The 27,734-nt window shown below is 37.6% G+C and overlaps 1 protein-coding gene across 2 annotated transcripts in view; it reads right to left on the bottom strand.

Annotated features, from left to right (window-relative positions):
• Positions 1–27,734, bottom strand: part of LOC121646206 (limbic system associated membrane protein) — a 550,922-nt gene that overhangs the window by 237,750 nt on the left and 285,438 nt on the right. The window contains exon 2 of one of the 2 annotated variants that reach the window (XM_041995095.1): positions 8,922–9,000. In XM_041995095.1, coding sequence (XP_041851029.1) covers positions 8,922–9,000 — 79 coding nt within the window. Of the gene's footprint in view, positions 1–8,921; positions 9,350–27,734 lie in introns of those variants that run through there. The other variant, XM_041995096.1, reaches the window with a different exon arrangement.

Below are 27,734 nucleotides of genomic sequence, written 5' to 3'. Positions count from 1 at the left end.
CTTTTCTCTGTGTCTCTCTTTCTTGTTAAAAGCTCCTCAGCCAACACTCATTACCTTTACATTATTCTCTTTATCATCCTCATAGAGAAGTCCTCTTTTTATGCCTATCTTGATTTCTACAGCAAGTTAAACACTAGAATAAAAAAAATAAAAAGTAAAAAAGAGGTGCAAGGGTTGTAGCCTGATGAAGAAATAGTAGGGAAAGAGGTTCTCCAGGATGTGCTTAACTGAAAAAGAAAAAAAAGAGCAAAACTCTGAACTGATGAGCAAGCCACACAGAGAAATATAAAGTGAAGAGGTACCTGGAGGCGGCACACCATGAATTATGTTGCCCTCTGCCTGGAAATCCAGAAAACTGATTTGTTTTTTCTTTACTTTTTTGTGTTTTTACTTTACTTGTGTCTGCCTACAGTAGAGAATGGACCGTATTGCTTAATGTCAAGCTTTACAAAGATTTGTCCGGTCTGTCTGTGTGTCTTTATTCTTTCGATTTTTTCTTCTATTCTTTTCGATTAAATGTGACAATGTTGATTAAAAGTCAGTTTTATGGATCTGTGGTGGAATTTATGGTATACGTAGATCTCAAATAATAAAAATAAATGACTAAATAAATAAATAATACCAAGAGTTGAGAAAATATACGCAACAATATACATATTCACACTAAAACTGAATTTATATTAAGGGAAAAAGACAAATTAAACTTTTTGAGCTAGAAGATAGAAAAAAAATGGTAAAACTTGAAATACACATTTTTTAGAGTCCTGAATTTATCTTTATTTTTGAGACTCTGCCTCTCTAAGGTGCTATTTTTTATACCTAATCATGCTACCACCTTGTTGCTAGGTAATCTAATCACTAACACATTCCCACAGCTTCTTCTTTTTAATTGCTGCTTATATTTAGTATTTTGTTCCCATCTTGTTTTGGATGTGTTGCTGCTGTTAAACTCCAGATGAGTTCATATTTTTGATGGAATAGTAAATTGTCTCACTATTAGTATTTGTTAATTATGTATTTGTGTTTTCCTGTTAATACAATGTAGGTTTTTTATTAGTTTTATTTACATTTTACACATAGCCTTAACTTCCTTTCAATTGTGATGGTATTTAAAACACACACACACACACAAACAAACAAACAAACAAAAAACAAACTCATTTCACAACAGTGTTTTTTAGCACTATGTACAGGTCAGTTCTTAAAGGGCTTGGCAAACGTGTAAGGTATATAGCATTTTGAACATAAGGCCACAGCACAAAACGGGCTCTATTGCAGGCCTCAGAGCTACTGTTTTTACAAACTGTTGCAAAAGACAGTGTCTAAGCTTAACTACGACATGTTCACAAATGTTTGTGAAAAGACTGAAAGGGATTGAAAGTTGGTGTATTTTGTCAAAGGACTTCAAAGAAGGACTTAAAGATGATGAAATAAAAATCTATGTTAAAACTGATGAACTCTGGCAAATTTTCTCATTTAGGCTCCAGATAACAACGGCTAATTTGGCATCTATCTTGCATCCTACTTCTACTCTGAGCTCTCTCTGTCAGTAAAAGTAAGTCCACTGTTGACCCTTGTCTTATCTCTTCCTCTATCCCACTCTCTCTTTTCTTTCCTCTCTTCCTTCTATAATGTCCTTTTCCATTAATTGGACTAATCTGCCACGGTGTTCATTCGAAACAGCCAGTGTGTTGATAGCCAGTTACTGGAGTGTGACACAGTGTAACTCAGCTGTAATGTGATGGTCCACGCTGGAAAAAAAGTTATGATGTGAGGTTTCTCGGCGTCAGGACACTGCTGGGCAATGACAGTTCCAGGAATGTACATAAAAAATGTCACTGTGCCATCAACACATGTCAGAAATACACATTTTTTAGGTCAGAAAGTTGCAGAAACTTTACTGTCAATCCTAGTTGCTTATTTTTAGCATAACACATGACAGTGTTGCTGTTAGATATTAATAAATAATGTAGATGGTTACATGTTGGCATTATGTCACATGAACGCTGCACATTTCAGTTTATGCTTTTTATTCATACACTAATATATTTCATGTGAGAAAAGACTTAGCACTATTGGGCAGTGGCACCTACTTTTTTTGACTTCATTTTTCTCTTCAACCTGTTTCTAAATTGAACTTAATCCAAAATGCGTATTATAAGCAGTCATGTCTACAACATAGCCAGGGGGTGGACAGCTCTGAAAATATCTGTTATGGCTAATTAATTAATTTGTTTTCCTTTCAATAATTTCCTTTTTAATTATTACTTTAAATAAATAAATAAATAAATAAATGTTAATGTTAGTGCTGTGAAGCTGTACACACCATCTCTTAAAAGTCTCACTTGTGCAGCATGTACAGTGAACCTAAATTAAATAACTAAATAATGCCTCATGGTCAAATATGATTCCTGAGACAATTGACTGAATAATTGCCTGTACAGTATCTTCAACGTCAGAAACCTTTTGGGACAAGTAATTACTGTAGCGCAAAGACTGAAAGAATGCTGTAGAAAATAGCTTTTGTTTTTAATTATTTTAGCCTAACATGTACTTAAGGCTTTAAGCAAATACTAGAACTCTTGGAGTTACAAATTTCTATCAACATCTGCCAATAACATTAAAAAAAAAAAGATTTAGACGTCTTCTAGATGACGTGCAGTCAATCTTAACAACACAATTTGCACTTCATCCCTCTCCTCAAATACTTGATGTTGTTATGTACAATTCTGTCAGAATCAGGTCATTTTAGAAACAGGTTGTACTTTCTGCTCCATCACATTTAATTTACTGCTTTTGTGACAATTTACTGTGTATAATTCTAGATACAACTTAAGAATAGGGAACAAGCACATCAGGGTACTTGGTGTAATCACAGTTACTGGATAAATTAACCCTCATAAGTGAATAATTGTCTACTGAAGATCGACTCTTTAACAACAGGCGAGTGAAACAGACAAAAGTATCTTATTTGTTTTTTGTTTTCCACAACTTCATAGATTAAGCTGACTGACCGTGCATGTGGAAACACTTCAGTTTCTATGGGTGGCTTTGCTTGCTTGGAAAGTAACGTTTGTTTGGGGAGGTTGGAATGTGCAATGAAAGTCTGATGTGCATGAAAGATACAAACTCTGGTCTGCTTACAAACCAGGCTTGCTTTGTTTCAAGTGAACAAATAGAGTAATCGGACTACAAAGCAGAGCATTGTGGGTAAACACAACCAAAGCATGCATGTGTAGCATGACAGCTGTCTCTTTCTATCACGTTGTGATAGAAAATTGGTCAGCCCCAAAATACTAGGACTTTATGCAGCTCCATGTTTTGCTCTTATGTGGTCCTCACTTGAAGCAGTACTATTCAACTTCAGTCCTTCAGTCCTCAGGAGTCAACACCCTGCAGCTGCCAAGGTCCGAACAATAAGTCTTTAGTAGGCTTGTGTAAACCTCAGGGCAAGAGAATCAGATGTGTTGGAGCAGAGAACCTCAGGACATGGACCCCCGAAATTGAGGAATTTCTCTTTTCAGAAAGGTTCAGTAATCAAGGAGAGGCTCAATATGAAGTCAAAAGAGGTCAGTTAAGGTGGTTTATGAGGTCAAGATGCCTTATGGTGCCTCACAGAAGAGTCGTGGCAGGACCCAGGACTGGCTTGATAGCTTGTATCACTCAGCTGGCTGAAACACCTCTGTGAGCTGGAGGAGGTGGTTGGGGTGGAAAACATCTGGCATCTCCGCTCAGATGGCTTCCTGCCACCCAGCCATGAGTATGCAGCACAAAATGGATGGATTGACAATGAATAATACAAAACACTTTTTAAAATACAACACATTATCAGCACTATCCAAACTTTTTGCCACATGTACTCTGGCAAAAAAAGTAAATAGTGAGTTTAGAGCTCCAACAGTGATTTTCTTTTTCCTTTTAAACACTTCTTCCAACATTTCAGTTCCATAAGGAATAGAAAGACTAGAAGTACTCTCATGCTTATAAGACAGACAGTATAAGGTCACTGGTTAGAGGTGGGTAGTTCAATCGAACCAGAAGCCTTTACATGCAATCATGTATTTATCAATATAAATAATTCACCTACACGGGTTTATCTTATTACAGACAAAAGACAGCCAGTCTGGTTTACTGCAATTAGTGCATGAGAGCGAGCCACAGCAGAATTTTATCCTTTTGGAGTCTCTAACAGCTGACACCTCCATGGAACAAAGATTGACTGTATGCTTAAAAACTGGACTTATACGTGATATGCTGGAAATTTAATGTATGATCAGCTTCTTCACTGTGGAATATGCTGGATATGCAGCTAATTTGCTGCATCTGGAAAGTCTTTGTTTCAGCGCCTCTGTTGTGTGTGCTAACCCACACATCAGCATCCAAAGATGCAACCATCGGAGTTCAATAGCTGAAGCTTCAATAATGCAAATTAAACTAAATGTATTCTCGGGCATTTCAAACTGGATAGGTGCTTGAATTAGACTAACACTATGTCTTATGTAGTGTCAGAGCCTGGAGCAGGATTCACACACACAATATCTGGCTGACTCTGACTTAAATTAAAGGCAGAGTTCTGGGGTAAGTTATGACAAAGATCCTTAAGGGCAAAGAACAAGAGAAGAAGAACCCTCCCTGAAATAACAAGCCAGGCGGGGAGTATTGTCAAAGCACAGATAATTGACCCAGAGGAGCGCTATGACTGAGACTGCGTCATCAATGCTTTAATATGCAATTGTCAATTATCAGGGCTTCTCCTGACATTACCTAGCCCTTGAGGGTTTTACGTAGAGACAGGCTCCAAAAAGCAATTAAAAAGGAGACTATTGTGGTGCAGAAATGGCTTTAGGAAATGTGGAGACACTTTTATTTTTACAGCTTAGATTCTTAGTACATCTCGCTGAGAATAAAACAAGTTTGATTTCACTTGTTGGCATCATCCTGATGCCAGCAACAAAAAATAAATAATTAAATAAATAAAATAAAGCAAAGTATGCACAAAAGCTTGTTCTGATGGGCTGTTTTTCACTGACTTAAATCTTATGGGTCTGAACATGAGTGCTGGGATGCAGACTTACATTTAATATGCTAGGACTTCTGTTTGTGCTTTCCAGGGGCAAATGTCACATCAAGCAGATACAAAAAAAACAACAAAAAAAAAAAACAGCCCTCCCCGTTGGAGTTAGACGACAGCCAGGGGACAAATGTAGGACCCAGATAGCTGATGATGTCTGAACTTAACACAAACCCACAGAATCATTTTAATTTTTATAATATATATAATTACTCCTCAGTAGAACATGGTGCACAAGAATAACAAAAGATCCTTAAACTATATGACAAAACATTTTTAATTAAAAGGGTTTAATCCTGCACCTAACTGTGCATAAGATGATTTGTAATTGACTTCACACTGAGGGTGTGAAAATGTTTCTTAGAGGTACAACTCACTAACAGTTCTGGTCTTTAAAAGAATAATCTCATTTAGATTAACCTCTGGACGCCCTGCTCAGAAAAAGGAGCTCAAAGGTTGAGAGTGTCCTAATCTATATATGTGGTAAAGGCTTAAAGGCTTAAAGGTCTTCTGAACTTCAGTCTTAGACCACTTTTAAAATGGTCTTGAGCAATATTTCCTACTATCTGCAGGTTTTGTTTTTTTTTTGTTTTTTTTTCTCAGACTTTAGCTGCTTTTTCATTCATTTTCAGTGAGCTCCTTATGACTTTTTGAAGGAATTTTTTGTTTGTTTATGTACTTATTTTAAGCCACCTGATCTGCAATTACTCAAATATGAAAAAGACACCAAACTCAAGGGATGAACCATGAGTCAACACGTAACAGGAAAAATCATTTTGTTACCAGCAGTATGTTGCATGGAAATCACCAAAGATTATTAACAAAGGTTTTCATATATATATATATATATATATATATATATATATATATATATATATGGTTATTCATATATATATATATATATATATATTTCAAGAAGTAGCAGACCTTTAAAAAATGTCTTTTTCAGGAGGTCAACAGTATCTGAAAGTCCTGACCCAGGACCTGAGAGATGCATTTGGACCTTCAGTTAATCCATCTAGTGTTGGCCAAAGTCTCATCTGGAATGGTCTCCATGGAAGGGTGGCTGAAGCTTTTCTTAAGGAAGGGGACAGGGAGAAAAGGCTGAAGTATGAAGAACTGTACAACAGAACTGGACTGAAAATTAGTGACAACAGGTCTGATGGAGAAAGGAAGCCTGTCTCAACAATCAGCAGAACAAAATGCAGCCAACATCCAAAGTGGAGCCTTGGAAAGTCATTCAGAAGTTCTTGAGAGCTACCCCTGAAGAAGACTTAAAGAAATTACCAGAAACTACTATGTGTCTGAGAGGATTCAGAATGTATTTAAAAAAAAACAGTGGTCCAAATTTTGACTTCCAAGATCATTAGAATTGGAAAATAAAAGGTGGTTTTGCCTTATTTAATATCTCCATTTGTGTTTACACATAATTCAACATTCATGCACCTGCATCTGTTTTCCTGCCATTGTTTGAAAAATTTAGATTTTGATCAAAACGTTTGCACAGAACTATACAAGATTGTTAGAATAAACTTGAGCCGACCCATGCTGAGGGGTCGGCACGCAAGCCTGCAACAGCCATGGCATGAATTCAGTATCTCTATACCAATACTCCAGCTTACTAAAATTCTGAAGTTTTCTTTCAATCTAAAATCAGAAAAAAGAAAAACACCCAACTCACTAGGAAATAGATTTAATATTGTCATATCAATGGATGTGATTGAAGAGATACTTCTTTGACTGTTAGTCACAATGATACTGAAAATATGAAAGTTTCAAGCCTGAAGAGACTTAGTTTTCCTTATTTATTCAGCATGAGACTGTTCCTGGCCCCTGGTAAAAATAAATTTCCTTTCTCTTTTCAGCAGCAAGACCTGCTGTTATGTTTTCTGTCACAGCGGTTGTTTGGCCACATGCTGTTTCCACATCCCCACGTTTCTCCTCTTGTGCCTCAAGTGTCACGACTGCAGCCACAGGCTCCACTGAGCAAGCGCCAGCCTTATTACGCTTCCCGGTCACCAATATCCCCCCCTGGCCTTCACAAAACCCAGCTTACAGAATCAGATATAGCATGTAGTTCAACAAATTACCAGCCAACGGCCTCCAACCTCCACTCCAACTTTTTTGCATTTTAACCCTCATGGGATTTTTTTTCCTTCCTCCCCTCCGTTTCCAGTTTGTCAGGTGGAAACTGGGTGTGAGAAATGTTTGTTTTGCTGCAGAGCCACGGGGGTCTGAGGTGCCGTTTATCGCTGCCTGACTGGAGATGAATAAGAAAGCCCATCAATCCCAACAAGGTGCAACACAAACATCAAATTAATTATGAGGCTGGCTGTGTGATGAATGATTAGCCAAAAGACTGTTTCAGAGGGCCAATGGTGAAGTACTGGACTTTCTATTTCAGTGACATCTCTGATTATAGAATGGAATATGGCTGAGCAGAGTCTGCTGTCACCTTTGGAGGGACCAGAGTGATATAGCAGTGACAGTCAATTGGACATGGAAGGTGAAATAATTAGCAATGATCCCAACAGTATCTGAACCAATCAGCTCATTTAATCAGCAGATATTTGGCTAGATGTCACTTATTCATTAACTTAGTCCCTCTTTACGTGTGTGTGTGTGTGTGAGAGAGAGAGAGAGAAAGAGAGAGAGATGGAAACTTGAGAGGAAACTCGCTTGCAATACATGCAGTCCCCTGCATAGTCGCCTATTTGTTTGTGTGTGCAGGCTTTTTGACAGGCTGTGTTAAAGGTCTATCCCATAATTGCATTTTAAATTCTGACCCTCATTAGACAAGAACTGGGGAGATGCACTGTAAATACAGGCTGAAAATGAACAGAGTAAGGGAAATCAATGTGATTGAATGTTCTGTGTGCAGCCTATTACACTGGTGGATTTGCTCACATTACATTGCATTCTTTTTTAGAGGTGGTGGATGTGGTGGGAGGCTGAGGGAGGCAAAGCGCCTTGTTTACAAGGAAACAAACAAAAAAAAAATCCCCACCAATCTAAATCCCTGTCACAAACACATGGCTCATATCACGTGGTCAGCGACATCTGCCCAGCAGCATCACAGAAGGCTATGACAAAGTTGACAGCTTGCACTGTCTGGGAAGTGATTAAGTAGATTGTGAGGCTGTTCGGACACAAAATAACTGACTAAAAACCAAACTGGATTTCCAGGCTAAAGCTTTTAATTAATGCAGCTGCAAAGAGACAAAGCAAAACCAAATTTGTACTTCTTGTCCCCAACAATCTGAAGCTGATCTGGTTGTTTTAAAATGTCCTTCGGGGATCTAAACAACTGTAAAGTTCTCTGTGCAGATCTCCGCGAATCATCCTCTTATCAGTCTCCAAATCCATCGACTCCTCCCGTTAAGCCACAGACAGAAAGCGGCCACTGGCACCGTGACGCATTTTGCCAAATCAAGAGGTTCTTGAATTAAGTTAAAGAATAATCAGAGCCTAGAAATACCGCTGCGGTTCAATACATCACGTGAGAGGCGTTTTTGCCTTTATGAAATTCCTCCTAACATCCTAACCTTTGAAAAACGTGCAGGTATATACATTACAATAGTACATGGCAGATGAGATTTTAAAGTCGCTGTAAATCCCTGCAGAGGCATCATTGATGTATGCTGCGCTTTACACATGAGATAAAAGTTCCAAGCAGATCGACTCAGATCATATAATTTCCCCTTTCCTGTGTAGTTTTTTAAGTCTAATCGTAAGAGTTGACAGTTAGATTAGGTAGCGAATAACACGTGATTTTTCTCAGGTGCATGCTTGCGGAGAGGAGAGGGTGCTGCGATGGTAGACAGGAGGAAAGTTGGAAGGTGAGTCCTACCTTATAATCGCTGTGTCGCCCTGGCGGATGGTGATGTTGTCGGTGGCACGCTGCATATCCACACTCCGGACGGGGAATCCTGTGGGGATAAGACACAGTAGTCTGAAAAAAGACGCCTGCAGCTGCCTCCAACACGATTTGCGTCCGGCTTGCATTTTAAAGCACAGAAGCGCGGGAGCGATAGATCCAAGGGTAAAAAAGAAAAAAAAAAGATGAGAAAGGAGGAATAGTAGTCCAGAATTCTGGTAAAATAAACGTTCCTAAGCAGTCCAACTGGGTGAGTAACTGAGATGCTTTTGGGACCGAAAATAAAAGTGTTGGTTCTATACTCCAGTGATGCGTAATGTTGTCTGCGTAAAGGGACGGCACAGCCAGCAGCGGCGACAGAGAGAGGCGGGCTTCTGTTCAGAGTCTGGGAAAGTCACTCCCCACCTCCACCTCCTCATCCTCACTGTTTCTAGCGCGCGCTCTCTCTCTCTCAGATTATCCAGCAGTCTGACTGCGAAGCTCCCCTTATTGGTTGTCAGGACAACAGCACCACCTGAGGTCCCTTTCAGTGAGACACAGCTGAGCAAGGACTCAAGAACAGTGAGTTTATAACTTAGAAAGCAAAGAAAAAGAATAATTTTGAAGCAAACACAAAGAAACGAGGTATGGAACAGGGATTTCAGATGGGTGCGATGATGCGTCATCATGCGCAAGCAAGTAGGGGAAACAAATCTTTCCTCCTGAACACATTCTCTTCATAACAGTGTGCTTTTATCTCACTTAAAAACAGACGTCCGAACTCCGTGGGGATTACTAGAGTATCAGCACCATTAGTCTTGAAACAAACATTATTTTCCCAAGAATCTGTTTATCTAGAACAGTGGCTCCCATGGCATTTTTATGCCAGGATGATTTGCATTGTTCTACTGAGTCTCTGGTGGATATTCTGTAGTTAATCATGGTTCAGCACAGACAAACTTTATATATATATATATATATATATATACATGTGCATTCTATGCTTTTTTTACACAATAATGAAGACAAATGACAAAGTAAGCAAGCTTGCACAGCTTATCAACAGAAGTGCCTGTTTTATTATTTGCTTTTCCTGGTAATGAATTCAAAATGAATAAATAAAGCAGGGACTGTATGTGAGGAAAACTTCCACTGACATGACAAACTAGTCTCACTGATAAAACAGGACAGTCATCAAAAGTTGTCCATGTTTTTTGTGCCACCGGACACAAAAACAACTCTACAAAGGAGTGATGGTTTAACCACATTTTATGAAATGTGATGAGATGACTCTTTGCATAATACTGAAGAAACAAAGTTTGCATTTGAAAGGCACAAGGGTTGAAGATTGGGCTGCAACTGTCACATTGAACAGCCAAATAAGACACCTAAACCTGCTCATGTTTTTAAAACTGAAAGAAAAATTTGGTGTCTTGTGCTGTAATTAAAACTTGCTTAACTTGGCAAAACATCACAGTTTACACTAAAGCAGACACTGTAATAAGGTATTGCATCATCATAACTGCTTCCTTTATTACTGATGGCCAACTTCTTCCCCCTTGGGTAACTGTTGGACACTCAAACCACACATCCTTTTGAAATACATTGGTTTGAAAGTGATAAAAATAGAGGATTTGTATTGAAATCAGAATGAGTACAAAGCTTTCTATTTAAGTTTTACAATTCCTGTGAGCCTGGGCTGGAAATTGAGTATCATATAGACTCTGAGTGTAATAAAAAAGTGCAGCATTGACGTGAACGCAACATCTAATGCAGACACTAATTTTTACTGAGTGTGCCAGGCTGTAAGAGAGGTCACAGTTTTTTATTTCCTTACAAAAACTCAAGTTTACAGACCATAGCATCTTACATGGAGGCTCAGACACTGACAGCAACAGTGGTAAAAAAGACGAGATTGATTGATTTTATCTGTCCGCAAGTCAGCTGGCAGCTCACTCTCAGCCTAGCTGTGGTGGGCTGACGTCCGCGGTCCAGTAAACTAGTCTAATTATCTCTGAGTCATGCTTATCAGAAACTGATGTTGCAAACAGCATGAAACTCTGTAGTACCATCCATTAATGTTGTTGAAGTTACAGGCTCACATTGCAGCTTCTTTTGACAAAGAAAATGGGTTTAAATAAGATTGTTTTAATAGGTGCACTCAAGTTTAAAGAGAAGGGTTTAAACTTGTTTTGTTTAGATGCCATGATATTCAAATCTATTTGCTTTGACCAAGTTGCCTCCTTCTCATTTAATTTATAGTGAATTAAACACAAAAATGATGGAGAAAAAAAGTGACCAAAGAGAACACTTACTTTTGACCATGAGCAAGGCAAAGCTCACTGGTGAATAGTTTTAGTAGACATTATCACCTCTTGTCCAGATGGTCGTGGCTGTCATGAGGCTGTAAAATAATATCTATTTACATCCACTTTCAGTCTATGGAAGGACACAAGTTTTCAAGGTGTGTTGTTGTTGTTTTTTATGTAAAATTAAAATGAGTCTTTAATTTCACCACTTGCCAATCATGATCCAGTTTAATTGACCATGATCTTATGCTCATTTGGAGATATACCTAATGAACTGCAGATCAACAGTTTAGGCAGCACATTAAGCATTTTATATGATTCATACTACTCATTAATACTAATGTGGATCATTGTCATTCATTGCTTACACAGTGAATTCACATTCTTACTTGTCAAATTTAGGATCAGATTTAACTCTGCACATAAATATGAGCATGGAAAAAAGTTGAGACGTCTTCACCCCAATAACAACCCAGTGAGTCATTTGTTCATGTAGATATAACAACCTGTTACTTTCTAAGAGTTCATGATCTCTAGTGGCTGTGAACACAACTGTATGTAAACTGTAACTATCTACATGCTGACTTTCATTTCAAACCCCAAACAAGTTGTGTTATTAGCTAATCCCTAACAGGAAGTGTCAGTAAGATGTAACGATGTGCTGAAGCTTCATCACAGCAACCAGCAAAATTAGAGCTGGGAGGGGGGATGTCCATGTTGTTTGGGCGTGTGACAGTAGTGATGCAGCACAGCCTTGTGGGGTGTTTAACTGAAGGAGAGAAGCAATGTCACCCTATATATATATATATATATATATATATATATATATATATATATATATATATGTATAGGTGACAGAGGTGTCTAAAACAAAATTATCTTATCCCTGATAATATCCTCTTACTTTCCCCAACCATGTGATGCATTGCCCAAATCCAATCAAGGAACAAAAAAGTTTTAGTAAAAGTGTTGGCATAAACCAATAACTGAAAAAAAAGAAAAAGTTGGATTTCAATGTTACGAGATCTAACTATCCAACTTATGTCCTTTAGTTGAAAGTACTGTGATTACTTAGACCATCCACCCTTCCACCTTCCTTTTTAATATGACATCTAAAAGGAGACTTGAGGAATGTATTTGTTCCAATGTGGAGTTGCATTTCCCTCCTGCTGCCTCAAGGGGCAGTAGTTTAAATTCGGTCCCTTTAGGTCAGGGGTGGCCAACGTCAGTCCTCAAGAGCCACAATCCTGCAGGTTTTCCAAATTTCCGTGCTCTAGTACACCTGACTCAAATTAAATGGATCCAACAGCCTATAAGGATTTGCACAATGGCTCATTAGTTTAAGTCAGGTGTGTTGGAGCAGGGAAATTTGGAAAACCTGCAGGATTGTGGCTCTTGAGGACTGACGTTGGCCACCCCTGCTTTAGGTCATATATCAAGTATAGAACCTGCAACCTATTTATTGCTGGACTTGTTGCCATTAAGACCCCATAATAAACCAAACAGGTTTGAATACATCCTAAAATATAATCTTTTAAATTACAGAATCTATAGTGATGTTGCCAAATCCTCAAAGCATTTGGAGGTTTTCACTACCTTAGAGATCACATAAATTATGCAAGAGCATGTGCATCAAGACTACTTTAAATGTAGACAACTGGGTTATCCAGAGGAGAGAAGAGGCGCTCTTTTGCATACAGATTTATACAGCATTGACTCCCACATGCCTTTTAGCAATATTTTTAGTTGAAAATTCTCTGAAGTCTGTGAGTGATCTGGGAGATTGTGTGTATGTGGAATAAGTGGAAATCCTCTTTGAATGGCAGAAAGATGGAGGAAAGGGGCGGACAGCAACACAGCAGCTTTAACAAGTTTCAGACAAAAGGGCCAGTGATCCTTTTCTTTAATGTACACGGAATGACTCATAAACTACTTTTTAACTTTTAAAATCAGTTTTTAAAATCAGTTGCACCTTGCAGATGAAAGAAGAAAAATCCTTATTAACCCCTTGTTGTTTTCTTTCTCATAATACACATCTGTTTCTGTTTCATTTGTTGCACAGTGAGTTCCCTTTTTGTATGTCAAGTAAAGTGCCCTGTTAGTGTGTGCTTACACACATCAATCCAGCATCAGAATCAGCTGAGCTACAACAGGAGCACTGGTTAGAGTGGCAAGTTCTGTGATGGCGGCTTGATGTCTGTCTAGTAACACAAAGAAGGCTTGTTGAGTCTTTGTTGTTGCCTGACTTGCTAGCTAAGCAGTGTATTCACAACTTGGCACTTTCACACATGGCACGTGCACAACAAAGCATCAATCCTGACTTTAAAAGCCATATCCTGGCTTTTAGAGGCATATCTTAAATAATCCACACACACAAACCAAGTGCTGATAGATACAGGTAGATGCTTTGCTATTGCCATGCTGGCAGAGAACGCTATCTTTAGTATTATGGGTAAAAGGCTGTATAGACATATAAACAGCACATAACACTTTAATGAAAGTTAATATAACAAAAGGGCTTTCTTTTTGCTGGCATTCAGTAGCCAAATAAATAGAAAATGTCACATTAAGTACAGAAACAAAACGCCTTTTCTTCTTGATTTTGTTCCATTAGTGAAATATAAGTCAGTTCCCTTTTCCTCAGCTACAAGTGCTGCATTACCAAGTACCAAAGAGAATTTTTCAAGATAGTAGCAGGGTTAGAGTAGGACACAGCTAGAGGAGAAATGCAAAATAATTGGTATTTTCCATGATGAGCACCAGAGACTGTGACAGATAAATGATGAAACAACTGCAGCAAAAAGGAAATAAACTTATTTGAGGGAAAAGTGAAATATGATCTGTTATTTAACTCTGTTGCTCAGCTTTAAAAGGTGAAAGCAAGTTATATCCCTGAAGGGAATTACATTGAAATAGAAAGATTAATGTCATGTAAGAAGAAATAATGTCAGATTACACAGCATTGCATAGTAGGTTTAGCTGTTTTGGGGTTCCTTTTACCCATTAGGAGATTATGCAACTATGCTTATGCTCATCTTAAAAGGTGCTTCAGGTCTTTGTATGTTTGCAGGTTAAAGGCCTGATTCAAATGCTTTTGTATTTGTTCATAGTACATGAGTGGGTCTTTTGTAATTGCCAACAAAGGGCAGCCACTGTAGAGTGATTCTCTTCCTACACATTATGAGGTGCCTGACTTTCCTCCCATCTCATTAGTTATAATGACTCTGGTAGGGCGACACTGCGGGGTCCCGCACATCAAAGCAGATGAACTGGGAAAGGAAGAAAGAAAATGGGTGTTTGACTCTGATTTAAAGACAAAAAAACTACGCTCAATAGTGTACTCATGAGTTATGCTCCTATGATATTTGCTCAGTTAATACATACAACTACCAAATTAAAACATTAGAGAATGAAGGGCTTTGTTTGTGACATTAAAATTACATGGCAAATAGACCGACTCTGATTATTCAGAAATTCAACAACCCTCTTTGAGCTTGTGCCATTCCAAATAGCTTTGTAATGAATACCAAAAATATAGTATTTAACAGTCTGAATGAATGCATAAATTATAATCAAGATATAGTTTAATAGTAAGCAGAAATTCGATAAGGACAAACAATTCTTTCTTCCTGGAGCTACTTCTATTCCAGTTTCATGCTACAGTAGCTTACAGTAAAATATATGTCATTAAAGCAATTACTGTGTTCTTACTAGTTTCAGGGATTCATAATATATGAAGCTTAAGTCAAATATACTGTACACCATTAGGAAAAGTTATTATGTTACATTTAAAAACACTGAATCTTAGTTTTTAGACAAACTGAACCAAAAGTCAACTAAGCCCTTCAAGCAGCTTCTGTGTTGCTATAGCCAGTGAAAAACCAGTGCGGTTTATGGTAGTCCACGTTTGTCTGTTGGGTTTTCACCTGAAAAATATGTGACAGGAATACATTTGCACTTTAGGGCACATTAGTGCATGTGTATTCAGCTAAAATCAACTGACACGATATTAAAGAGCAGAGGGAAACTAGCTAAGAACATAATAAGCTTCATAAACTTTAATGACTAGCTCACAGGACAAAACTGAAGGTGCTGCTAGGCAGGAAGTCTAGAAGATATAAATTCACAATAAACAAGACTTCAAAACAGCTGGAAATGGGACAGAAACAAAGTGATGGAGAGACCATAACCCAACTCACACACCGGTTATAGATTAATAATCTAAATAAGACATCCTCATTAGCCTACCACTGTTCCTCCTTGGTAACTCCTACACACCGAACTGAGGCAGATCAGTGCCATATCAGTATGTGTTTACACACAGCCAACAGACTTCATGGAATCAGTGTCGCTGGTTAGAGCAGCATGATGCTAGCTCTACGTCACAAAGAGACAAATTCACTTTTGCAATTACCTTCTTTCTCAGCTCAGAGGCGCATCAGATATGGATTAACTTGGATCTTCCTGTATGCATCTGTACTTTCACACGTATTTCTTCTTTGCCTGATCTGGCAAAGAAGAAATTAAATTGGGAGACGGGTGTACAGAGGAAGGAAACTGTTAACAAAATAGACGATCAGCAATCAGTTACTAAAACCTGGTGTGAAGCAAGGGTAGGATATAAAAATAACTAGAGTAGAAATCTGAAATACCACAAGACAAAAGGAAGAAATCTAACCAATAGAGCAAAAACAGAGGAAATGCCTGTCACCATAGTAAATGGTTGCTTTCTTCTTCATTGGGAACGGTATGTATGCCCAGGTGGCACATAGTGGCTAAGACAATCCTTTATCTACTGTTCTATGAACAGTTGGCATTTTTCAAACAAAATAAATCCTCAACACTCAAGAAACTTCTGGGATGCCAGTGAGGAAGATTATCTTATTTTTTCTCCTAACTTAAAGAGTTTTGTTCAGTACAGCAAATACAATTATTTATTGCAGAGGTGACAACAGTCATGCTATTTAATGATGCTATATCGTGATCTGGATTTCATCACTATTACTGTACCTAGATTCACCATTGCCTCCTAGATTTCATCATTTCCTGTTTCTGTCTGACAGTACTGATATCATGACAGTGAGTTATGTATGATGATTTAAAATGCTCTGCAGGCAAAATATAAAAATCTGTACATAGAAAAACTTTATAGATGAACTGAATAATGAATTGAAAGCAGCAGTTAACACATTCTGCAGAGTTAAGGGTATGTTCACAATTTTTAAAGCTTGAAAAATATTCTTTCTCTTCTTGTATGCGTGTGTATAATAACCCTAACAGGCTATTCAGTGGGTGAGGTATGTATGTATAGTTAGAGGAATAAGCATATGAACACACACAAAAAAGGTCTTAAAAAACAATCATTGCACCAAATTTCTTGCATCCTGTTATAAGCCTATACTTCACAGTTAACACTTTCAACTGAATTATCTCTGGCTCTGATTTGAGGGAAGAGTGCAAGAGTTATTAATGTTGAAGGGGGGAAATAAAAGATAAGCTTAGATTTAAGGCCATGGAAGGTTTAGCCATATGTCTTCATTCTGGCATGGCAACCTTTCATTTACAAAGTAGAGAAAATGGCTCCAGTAAAAAGTTGCTTTTAAGTTTATAATCTTTCTCTGTTCATGATAATACAATACAATTAGCTTTAATAGCTTAAAGTTACCTCACTCTCTTCTGCTGCCCATGAAATTAAATATAATTAAAATTAAGATTGAAGACTTGTGACAGGAGTTAATTAAATGAAGTAGGGCACACATTGGAAGCATCAAGTGGGAAGCATCCTGCTTGTAAATAATGTTTGAGCATGGAGGAAGGAGTGCCTGTGTTCTTGTAAATTACCAACAACTGATAATGTATTTTGTTTACAGTCGTGAACTAATTAACACTAATTTTGGTAGTTTGCTTCGTTTGCTAAATCCATGCTGACTGCAAGGATCAGCATATTGTAAGAATATCACTGGTAGATATAGCAGATGAACACATACATCACCAACACACTGAACCGTGAGATTAATCCACCATTTTGGGGGAATCAGTGATCTAGTTACAGCAGTTAAGCAGTGGCTGTCACCTTTTTTGTTTTGTTTTTTTAAAGACAAAGCCCTGGTGACATCAGATGTGCATTCATTATAGTTACAGCTGTAGCTAATTACTTCCTTCCTTGTGTGGCAAAACCATGTTTCATCGCCTCCACACACTGCAGTCCATTGATTGGCTGAAAATAAAGTCACTTCCTCGGTGACCTGGCATAAAAACAAAGTAGGAACAGCTCCTTGTTTAGAGCAACAGATTTGATTTTTGTTGATTAAATCTTTGTTTAAAATGTTTAAGATGGCATTACAAAGCACAGCCAAGAAGAAAGAACACAAACTGTTGATGACCACCATTCTCCTCTTTTGTTTCTGAGTTGTGTTTTGGTTCAACTTTAAGGAAGGCGCTGCGATGGCGTCATGCTCTTACTTAGCCGAGGAATCTGGCTGATAACTCTGCCTCTTAGGCAAGGAATAGTTGGCTCTGGAAATGCAATGAGATACCAGTTTACAAACTATCCACACCCTAATCGTCCCGTCCCTACCTGCACCCGTTGGTGGAAACAATGGTTTAGATTCAATTAACATTAATCCCACTGTTTTATGTTGTTTGGCTATAGGTTTAGCAATGCTACTACCTTTTGCAGTTTTGTTCTGTAGTCAGTTCAGTCAGCCAGGTCTAGACATTACCTAGTTAAATAATTTATTTCTAACCAGTTTAGTCCGTTTCTCTCTTCCTTCTTTCTTTGATTGGATTAGCACCACCCACCAGTTCCTCTTGTTTGTTTCAGTTATCAAAGTTTTGTCCACAGCTACAAAAAAGAAATTCCTTTCCACTCCGATAACCAGCTTGACATCTTTATTTTTATGTTACTTCCCTTTCCTTAGCTGAATTAGATAGTAACAGACTTTCAACTCACTCTGGTGCTTGTTTTCTTTATTATGGCTCAGTAGCTCCATATGGTTCTGGAGGAACTTCATTCCAGCAAAGGTGGAAAAGTGGCTACACGGTGCCTTACTAGTAAAAAATAACACTGCTATTTTCATACAGACAGATACACAGGTGATTTTTTTTACTGTTATTGGTTTATTGTATCTAAATACAGTAGCTGCAAGCACAAGACATTTACCGATTCAATGGAAAGTTAACCATTAAGGTGAGGAAAGCTTGTGTCTACCATCTGTAGCTGGTTGCTATCATTAGCACATTGAGAAATTACACATAAATGAGGAACATACAATCATTTGGATCCTAACATAATATGCTACTTGATGGCAGCAACCCAAAGAAAGACAATTATGCTAGGCTATCTATTTAGGCTAAAGGCTAAAAGTATTAAATTAGCTTTTCACAAATACTTAAATAGCTGCAAATATCACATTGGCTAGCTGTTACCTAATAATGTCTACAGATGGAAATCATGGTAGAAAAAAGACAACGCAAAGGTGCCAAAGGAGCATAATGTTAACACACACTTGAATTGTGAATTGGTTCACAGAAAAACTCTGAACTGTTATTGAATGGTATCTGTTTTATATGACCCAGTGAGTAGTAAGGCTACCCAGTGGCCTTGACTTGCATAGATGTCTGCACCAAGGTACTTTGTCTTGATTGCAAAACCGACATTTTGACAGTGGGAATCTGCAGAATTTGATTTCAAGTAATGTGCCAGTTCTTAAAGGTCAAAAAGAAAGTTCATAGCGATAAGAGAAAGTGGAGTGCATTCTTCCAGCAGCAGTCATTACTGTTCCAGCTAGCAGACAGACTGCCCACTTACTATAACATCAGCATCTCTGCCCCACTTTGCTTTGAAGTGTTCCACCAGTAAGCTTTACGTCTGTCATACTTTTCAATCTTGTCAGTAGATGTTAAAAATAATTTAAAATAATTGTTTTACAAAAAGAATGTGAAGATCAAAATCTTGCAAATCAGCATGTCATTATAAATTCCCTAAAACATCATTTTATTTTATTTCTCTGACAAGAGAACATAATCCCATCAATTTAGGGATGGGTTCCATTGTCAGTAGTAGTAGCTCTGGCAATGTGCTAATCATGACAGCAATTTGATAAAAAGGAAAAAAGAAAAAAAACACATATTGTTTTTAATACAAACATCTGGACATGTTTAAAATTTTAATGTACTGACCCAGAATGTACAAGCACAATCAGATGCACATGAAATGTAAAATCTGTCTTGCAAAAATGGAATACTGACATATCCACTGATATGAGGAGCTATGATGGCCTGATGTATCATCTGCAGCTTTGAGAATCACAGACAGCCCAACTGATCAGGCATGAAATAATGAGGCACTGCCAACTTTGAGACTCACCAAATCTGAGGCAGCTCAATGACAAAACATCGGTGGAGCTCCCGGGTTTCACTGGTGAGAACTTTTGATAAGTTTTTATCAAAAACTTCACTCAGCACAAACAGCTGCACCTGCACTCTGCAGCTAAACTGAAGGTCAGGTAAAGGGCTTGGCGAGTGAAGCTTGTTGAGTGGCAATTTGTGAAATTCAGACAACTGATAGAAATGTTATTCACAGAGTTGAGGAACAGTAATGAGGTGGTTCGCTCAGAACAGAAAACAGAAAAATGCACCTTCTGAAATTGAAGAAACTTGTCATTAAAAGGAAGTTCAGCCCACTCTTCCAGATGGTGTTTAGTGGTTATATAGAAAATTATAACACTGAGGTGAATCAAAATGATCACAGATAACTGGTAATCATATTGTCAGACGACCAGCTCCATGTTTTACCTTTTTGAGCCTGGAAGGTATCAGAACTTTTCTTCTCCTTAAAACATTACCAGGTAGTGTATATTGATATTGACATATAAAGTATAGCATATGGTTACACTGGAAGAATATACAGCCTATGGTGGTAGAGAGAGCAACTACATTAAGGATAAAAATGGCGTCCAGGTGTCCAAGTCCAAGTTTTATTGTAAATTAATAACAATAACATTTAAATAATATCTTTAAGGCTTTGTTGCTAATGCATTAAATTCATCAAATGCAACTTTTGGATGTTGTTTGGCAGCTTTCACCACTGTTCTACTTATTTATACTTTATTATTTTCCAGGGGACATGTCCCCTGCACTTTTTCAAAAGAACATTTTGGTCAACTGCACTTTTTACTGTCCAAAAACAATGTTTCGTTATAGTAAACAGAGACACGTGAAGCTTGTTCCCCTTAGTTAAGAGCACCCACAAACTCCTCCATTGGCTCTGCCGTTTCTTGTGTGATTGGCTGTCACTCCACCTTGCTTGCACACTGGTAAGCTAGTCTGCGGTCAGGTGTCCTTAATATGCTGCTGTAAGTTGTGGGTCACGTCAGTTGGAAGGATTGTAATATCAGAAGTTTCTTTTACATTAACATTTGAATCTGTGTCCATGCGTGCATATGTGTGTGGGTGTATGTTTGTTTAGTAATTAGGCACAGTCAGGATATCTAAAAAAGAAAAGTGGACATACGAAGCTTCTTTAAAAGTCAAAGTTTAAGTTACTCAGAGAAATGTGTTACACCCATCCTGCAACACCTTCACTGACACCATAAAGCAGCAGATCCACTCTAAGATCCTCCTCATCATTTACAAAGCTCACAATAATCTTGTAAAATGTATTTTTTATTGGAAGTGCTGATAAATAAAATGTATTATTATTATTATTGTTATTATTAAAAGGGGGAAAATACAATATATACAAATGTGATTTTTATACATCCAAACTAATGATAATTGTGAAGTTTTTCCTCTATAACTATATAATCAAAATTGATGATTGTTGCACCCCAAATTGTCCCCCTGTTCATGTCATGCATCAATATATTTTTGTCAGGTGATGGATAGTAGAGATGCAGAAATAGACGCAGGAGGAGAAGAGGCTGGCAATGGAAGAGGGAGAGTAGGAAAAGCTGGAGAAGATGGAGGAGAAGAAACTGGAGGTGGGTAAGGTTGAAAGGATAAACATATGTTAGTCATGACATCAAGCATTGTGACAACTGTTAAAGTGATGATAATCTGTATCAGAGCTTCCAAAGTTCAAACACCAGACGTCCTGAGAGGCATGCTGCCTGAAGTCAGAGGTCAGATGATCAGGTAGAGGTCCTTGTGAGGCTGTTGTTGATTGTTCCAACAGGTCTACTGAAGCTGAGAGGAGTTTCAGTGCACTGAGGAGGTTAAAGACCTGATTTCATGAAGCAGAATTGCTATAACAATGTGGCAGTTTGTCACATACATCAAGAAAGAGTTGATGCTTTAGACAGGAAGAAACTCTGCCAGGAATTTATGTCTACCAATGATCACAGACAACATGTGTTTGGAAACTTTGGTTGAGTTCATTAGGTTGCCCCTTTTGCGGTCTTGCTGTTCACTTTTCATTTACAAAAACTGTTTCAATGGTTCTGTGTTACACTTTTTTACTATAATCTTAATTACTATAATATTATTATTTACTATAATACTTGACTACTTACACTGAATAATGGACATTTTATTAAATTTCTTCCCACCAGTGATGTCAGTTTGACCTGCCCATTGGGTGGTGCAATGTAAATTATGATATTCCATGAATAATGGTGGTAACATGAAACATGGAATTGGTGATAATGTTTTGCTACATGCTTTACAACCAGTCAAACCAAAAAAGGGAACATTAAGCTTAAAAGCAGCAACAAAAAACTAGAAGAACTACTAGAAAAACACAGTGAGCTGAAAGATTAGTTTTATAAAAAATACTTCTGCCAACCCCAACCTTGTCTGCAGAGATGAGCTTTTAGGAGTGTTATTTATGCCAGGAGTGAGCCTTTAATCCACAAAACCATACAAAACTGTTTTTCTTTGGGTATTTTGTAATCAGTACGTTTAATGTTTTTAAATGCTTTTTGTCATTTTGGAACCTGCTCATAGGAGAATTGTGTTTCAACACATATTCTCATTCTTTGGGTCCTAAAATCAATACTATCTTATGAAACAAAAACACCAAAAACAGTTTCAACAAGAGGACAATCTATAATGGGATTCTGATTCTACATCCACCTCCATTGTGCACTAGCTAACCTCTGCATGAAAACAAATGGCAGTCAGCTGTGTCGTGAGCTATAGAAGATCAATGAGCCACCGACTCCCCTCCAATACCTCTTTTTTCTTTCCTTTCTTTTTTTTTTTGTCTGAAGCCAAAAACTAGAGTGGGCTGCATGAGTAAAATATGCCTCGTACTCCCATTTACTTGAAGTATGTGTAGGGGGAAAAAAGAACTAAGATAAGAGATAAAAAGAAAACATGTTTTCTTCACTTTAAATATATAAAAGAAAAGCCATGCTTTACCCCTGGTTTTCCTCTCAAGAGCCAAGTCTTGGCAGCAGAATGCACGATAGGCTGGGGAGACAATTCCCAGCAACATACTCAGCACTATATTGTATCACATATCACAGCACACACTCACACACACTAATGCAACATACCCACCTTGGCCTGAAGGCGCTTGCTCTCTAAACGTCTTCCCCTTTGTCAGCAGGAATAAAAAATAAAGGAATACTCTGGCAGCTTCTTGCATTGTAGACAGCGAATTAAAGCAGTAACTCCAAGTTGAGTAGAAAAATCAAATTGAGAGAATTCAGTAATATTTTTAATTACATATATTTCATTTGCCTAAAACACAAATTTTCCTGAAATGCGTACTGTATGTTTATAAACTTGTCCTGATTTTGGTAATTAACATCTACGTAAGGTCTCTTAAGGCTCTTATATATCAAACTGAAATGAAAAGCCAGCACCAATTAGAAGCCATCAGCTGGGTGTCCTCACACTGCCAACTTTTGAACCACTCTTTGAACAATAAACAACCCGACAATAAGTTGTCGGCACGTCCTTGAACAATTAAACTTGCAGTATTTGTGTCCAGTCAGTTAAAATGGTCTGTCTGATTGGTTGTTTAGTATATCGAATGAGTGACAACAGGAAGCTAATGGTTAACCTGAACATAATTTGTCATCCTAATTTCTCTAAAACAGGCTATGGTTTAACAACAACTTGACAATATTAAGTGAAAAAAATAAATAAATAAATAAAAAAGCAACTAATAATCAAAACTCAAGTCAGCCCACTACTTTTTAACATCACTGAAAAACACAAATCACATGCTGCTATGTTGCTGTTTTGTTTGCTAAGATGCTGGCGATGCGAGGAAACCCAGCAGGGGTCCACTTGTTGGCACAGGTTATTCATGCTGGTTTGGTGTTTAAGAGCCTTAACATGTAAATCATTCTCCAAGAAGCCTTTTTAAGCCAATGCTGAGTTGGACAATACAGTACAAACAAAATATACTTCAAAAGAACACGTAGGAGGGCCATCCAAGAGCTGGCAGGGTTTTTGCTGTTCTAGGAACCGATTAAACAGCAGTTCTATTGTCGATTTCTTTTGCCAGTTGTATGAAGATTTTTAAGGGACGTAAAAAAGACTAGTTGTTGAAGATTGGTTTTCTAGTCCAGCTTTTAGATAGACTATTCTTTTTGTTCCTGAGATCTCTAGGCCAAATGTAATATATGTGAAGTAATCAGATGTAAACTGTTTGTGTGGGAGTCTAGTGCTTGCACCATCTGACAAAGAGGTGTGCTTTCAGTTTTCTATTGTTTGTTTTGTTGTTGTTTTTTATAGTCTTTGGCTCAAACTTTCCCATATGTGCTTTGCTACAAGCTGTTATGGTCCTAAGACACATTTAAAATATTTCTAATCTGGATCTGGCACACATAAACCAAAAATATGTTGTCTGTGAGCATGGAGTTTGTCTCATATAGCTTTGTTTTTCATGCAGTATTTAGCAGAGTGTAATTGTGGATGTATATTAAGCTGCATAGTTCTTTGGAGAACTGGCTATGTCTCTAGCTAATTCACACTGAACATTGGCTTCATGGTTTGAGCTGGTTCGCTTCATTTAAAACTGCAACACAACCTGTAATGGTGAAATCCTTCAGCAATAATTCTTGACGAAACTGTATTCAGTACAGATATGGATGGGTTGATTTATACATCATACAATTAGCCTAAGTTTAACCGTATGATTAAAACACCAGAGGAATAATCTGTACTTGTATTTTCTGTTTATAAAATTACATATGTTTGATTTTTTTAGTAAAACATAAACATAATCACTTTAGAATGAGGCTATTTCCTCTATGGTCTAAGGCTCTGGTAGGCTGGTCCCTGCCATCAGTCCCATAGTACAATCCACATAAAAAGAGAGCAACTCAATCCACTGTGAGTCACTTGCTGATGTAAATGCTCGAGCCTGCCAATGGTTAGTGAGGCCAGATATAGTGAGTCTGACTACAGCTTTCAGCAACACTGCATTATCCATCCAGCCTACTGAAGATGATTGCCCACTGCCTCCAGCCCCCTACACAGCATCTCCTCAATTTTCTTGCAAAAGAATTGCTTTGAGTTGGCCCCTGAGGGTCATCCCTCCTCCTGCTTTTCTGTAGTATTAAAGAGTTCAGGCACAGAGGGACCTTGCTGAGGAGGATTGGTTTAGCAGCAGATGTAATGTTCAAGGTAAAAACCTACAGGGTAACAAGATGAATTCCTTACAGAAAGCACAAGGCTGTACACTGATAGATTGAATGGTCTCGTCCTTGGAAACACAAAACAGCTCTTGGAGTTTATGGTGGAATAATTTCATGCAAAACATCATGTAACTACTCTTCATTCCAGTTGCTTATCAGCCAAATTACGATTGGGTGTATTTCAAGAAGTGATTGATGACTAATTAAAGGTTTCACAGAATGAACCATTCAACAAACCAGGTTACTCTCAGGACTGTATGCAAATTTAACGCAATGATGTGAAATTGCCTCATTTACTCTCATCTTTTTATTTATTTATTTATTATTTCAAAGAAAGCCTTTTTTGGGGTATTTGAATGCAAGTTACTCACTGGTTGCAAAATTCAAGTTGTTTCTCTTGTAGTTTTAACCCATTTAGCATCTTTGTTCAATGATTTAAAGCAATAAAAAACAGAAAATGACAGAAAGTGAATGAATCTGCTAGTTCCCATCCTACTGACATTACTTCCATTTTTGTTGTACGCAAGAGAAAAGACGTAAAAAGAATAACTTCACTGAAGCACAAAGACTTTTAAGTGTTTCTAATGGTAAAAAAAAGTTTTCAGTTTTTTTTTTAAGAATTTGTACAATCCTTTCTCCAGCTCGGTGAAAACCCCAATTAACCAGTTTTCAACTCTTATTACACCCCATTGTCATTTTTGTCCAAAATACAAGAAACAATTCTAATGCAGTGTTGTTTTTGGCAGGCATCTCAATTTTAGTCTTTTAATTAAGTCTTCAGGACAAAAATACTTATTAGTTTTAGTCTAGTTTTAGTTGACGAAAACTCAAAAGGTTTTAGTCTAATTTTCGTCAAATAAAAAAAAAAGTATTAGTCTTTTAACAAATTAATTTAGGTCAACAATACGTATTAAAAAGTGGAATCAAGGTTGACAGGTTACAACAAGTATTGTAATTCATAAAACAAGTTAACCTTAATGCTTTTGCATAATAACCAGATCCTTTACCAGACTGATAGCTTTAGCCGAGACTTTCCCATCAACAGGGATGCAATGCTGCCGTGCTATACTTAACTGCTGTTGGGCAGAAACCTTTTATTTCTATATTTCCGCTTTTTTCATGAATTGATGCCCTACTTCATCCTACAAAAATGTCACACAAGAAAATAGCTGCTCTATAAGATTAACATATAGCAACACATTGTGAGCTTGTTGTTGTTGGTCATTTTAATCAATAATTACAAAATTAACAGCAGCCAACAGCAGATACTTTCTGATCTACTTAGGGTGATGTGTTGCACAGATAAAGTGCTAACTGTGGAATCAACTACTCCTAAAAAGCAAAGAGCAACAACATCCTTAAATGAGAATTTTCTGAAGTGCAATACTCCACCCAACATACACATGACCAAAATATGAGCAAAGCATGAGGAGCACATGTTCGACTTTACCTAGTCTGCCAGTGAAATTATGATGGATTATAGTTAAAATATGTCCATTTATCATTTTGTCGCTTCCGACCACCAAACCCCTTCGCCCACCCTGCTATGCTTCATTCAGCGTTCATTCATTCATAGAATCGTCTGGTGGTGGGCGTGGCCAAGGTGCAGCAGCATTGCTGACTGACAGATTGCGCTCACAATATGCAGAAATGTCGTGCATTTTTGATGTCGGACAATCATCCCTTGAACATTTTCGTCTTGTCTCGTCTTATCTCGTCTCATCTCCTCAACGAACTCTCACAAACATCTCATCATGTTTTAATCATCAGAGAGCCATGTTTAACTTGTCACCGTCTAGTTAGCGTCATGAAAAAAGGTTTGTCAACTGAACAAATTTGTCATTATCATCGCTGACGAAAACAACACTGTTCTAATGGTGCATAATGTTTTCGTTTTTGGGCAGGAAGTGACATATATATATATATATATATATATATATATATATATATATATATATATAATAGCTAATAGTATATTTATAGTATATATATAGAGGTTGAATTCTAGGGGGAGGGGGGCATCTTCAGGCTTCTGTTTTCACTTGCTTTGGCAAACTACCCTGAGAATGCTACATTACCTGTATGAGCAACCCACATGCTTAAAAGTGAGGTTTAAGGTCACCCTGTACAATTAAAGCCAATGCAGCAGGCTACTGACCAAGCAGGGAGTGAAAATGGTAGTTGGAAAGAGTTTTCCAGATTTAAGTGAGCTGCAACAAAGGGCTACATGACTGTAATTTTCTAATGATGAATATCAGATGAAGACATGTATTTAAAGCATAATTTATATAATTTAAATATAAAAGCAGGGAAAAGAAAGACAAGGAAATCAAGACCAACATGATCCATATTATCTCTGCTTTCCCACATGCTTCAATTTTATTCAACACTACTTCTCTTTCTCACTCTGAGCTGCTAAGATACTATCAACTATTTCATATTGCTTGTGAGCTGGTGCTGCCATTTTGTGCTGTGTTTATATGTAACTCATTATCCGTTAGGGACAGCAGTGTTGTACAATGATCGGAAGGTTGGTGGTTTGAATCCTGTTCCCCTGGTTAAGCTGTTGTTTTGTCCTTGGGCAAAACACTACACCATTCTTGCCTCCAGTATCGGCAGCTGTGGCTACACATGCAGCTTTACAATCACCAGGTATGAATGAGGAGTGAATGAATAATGGATCCAATTTAAAGCGCTTTGAGTGCCTTGAAAAGTGCTTGAAAATCTAATCCATTACTATTGTTATAGTGTTGTAGCAGGTTTTTATACCTCTATGTTTTACTTTAACAGTTTCAGGCAGCACGAGCCAATGCTGTTAATCTGATTTCCTTCTATTTCACAGTTAAAGCAGTAAACAAACAGATTAGACCAATTACAGTATTTACTCTGACTGATTCCAT

Source organism: Melanotaenia boesemani, chromosome 9, assembly GCF_017639745.1.
Source record: "Melanotaenia boesemani isolate fMelBoe1 chromosome 9, fMelBoe1.pri, whole genome shotgun sequence".
Lineage (NCBI taxonomy): Eukaryota > Metazoa > Chordata > Actinopteri > Atheriniformes > Melanotaeniidae > Melanotaenia > Melanotaenia boesemani.
The sequence above is the reverse complement of the archived record's forward strand: the minus strand, read 5'-3'. Positions and strand labels throughout refer to the sequence as shown.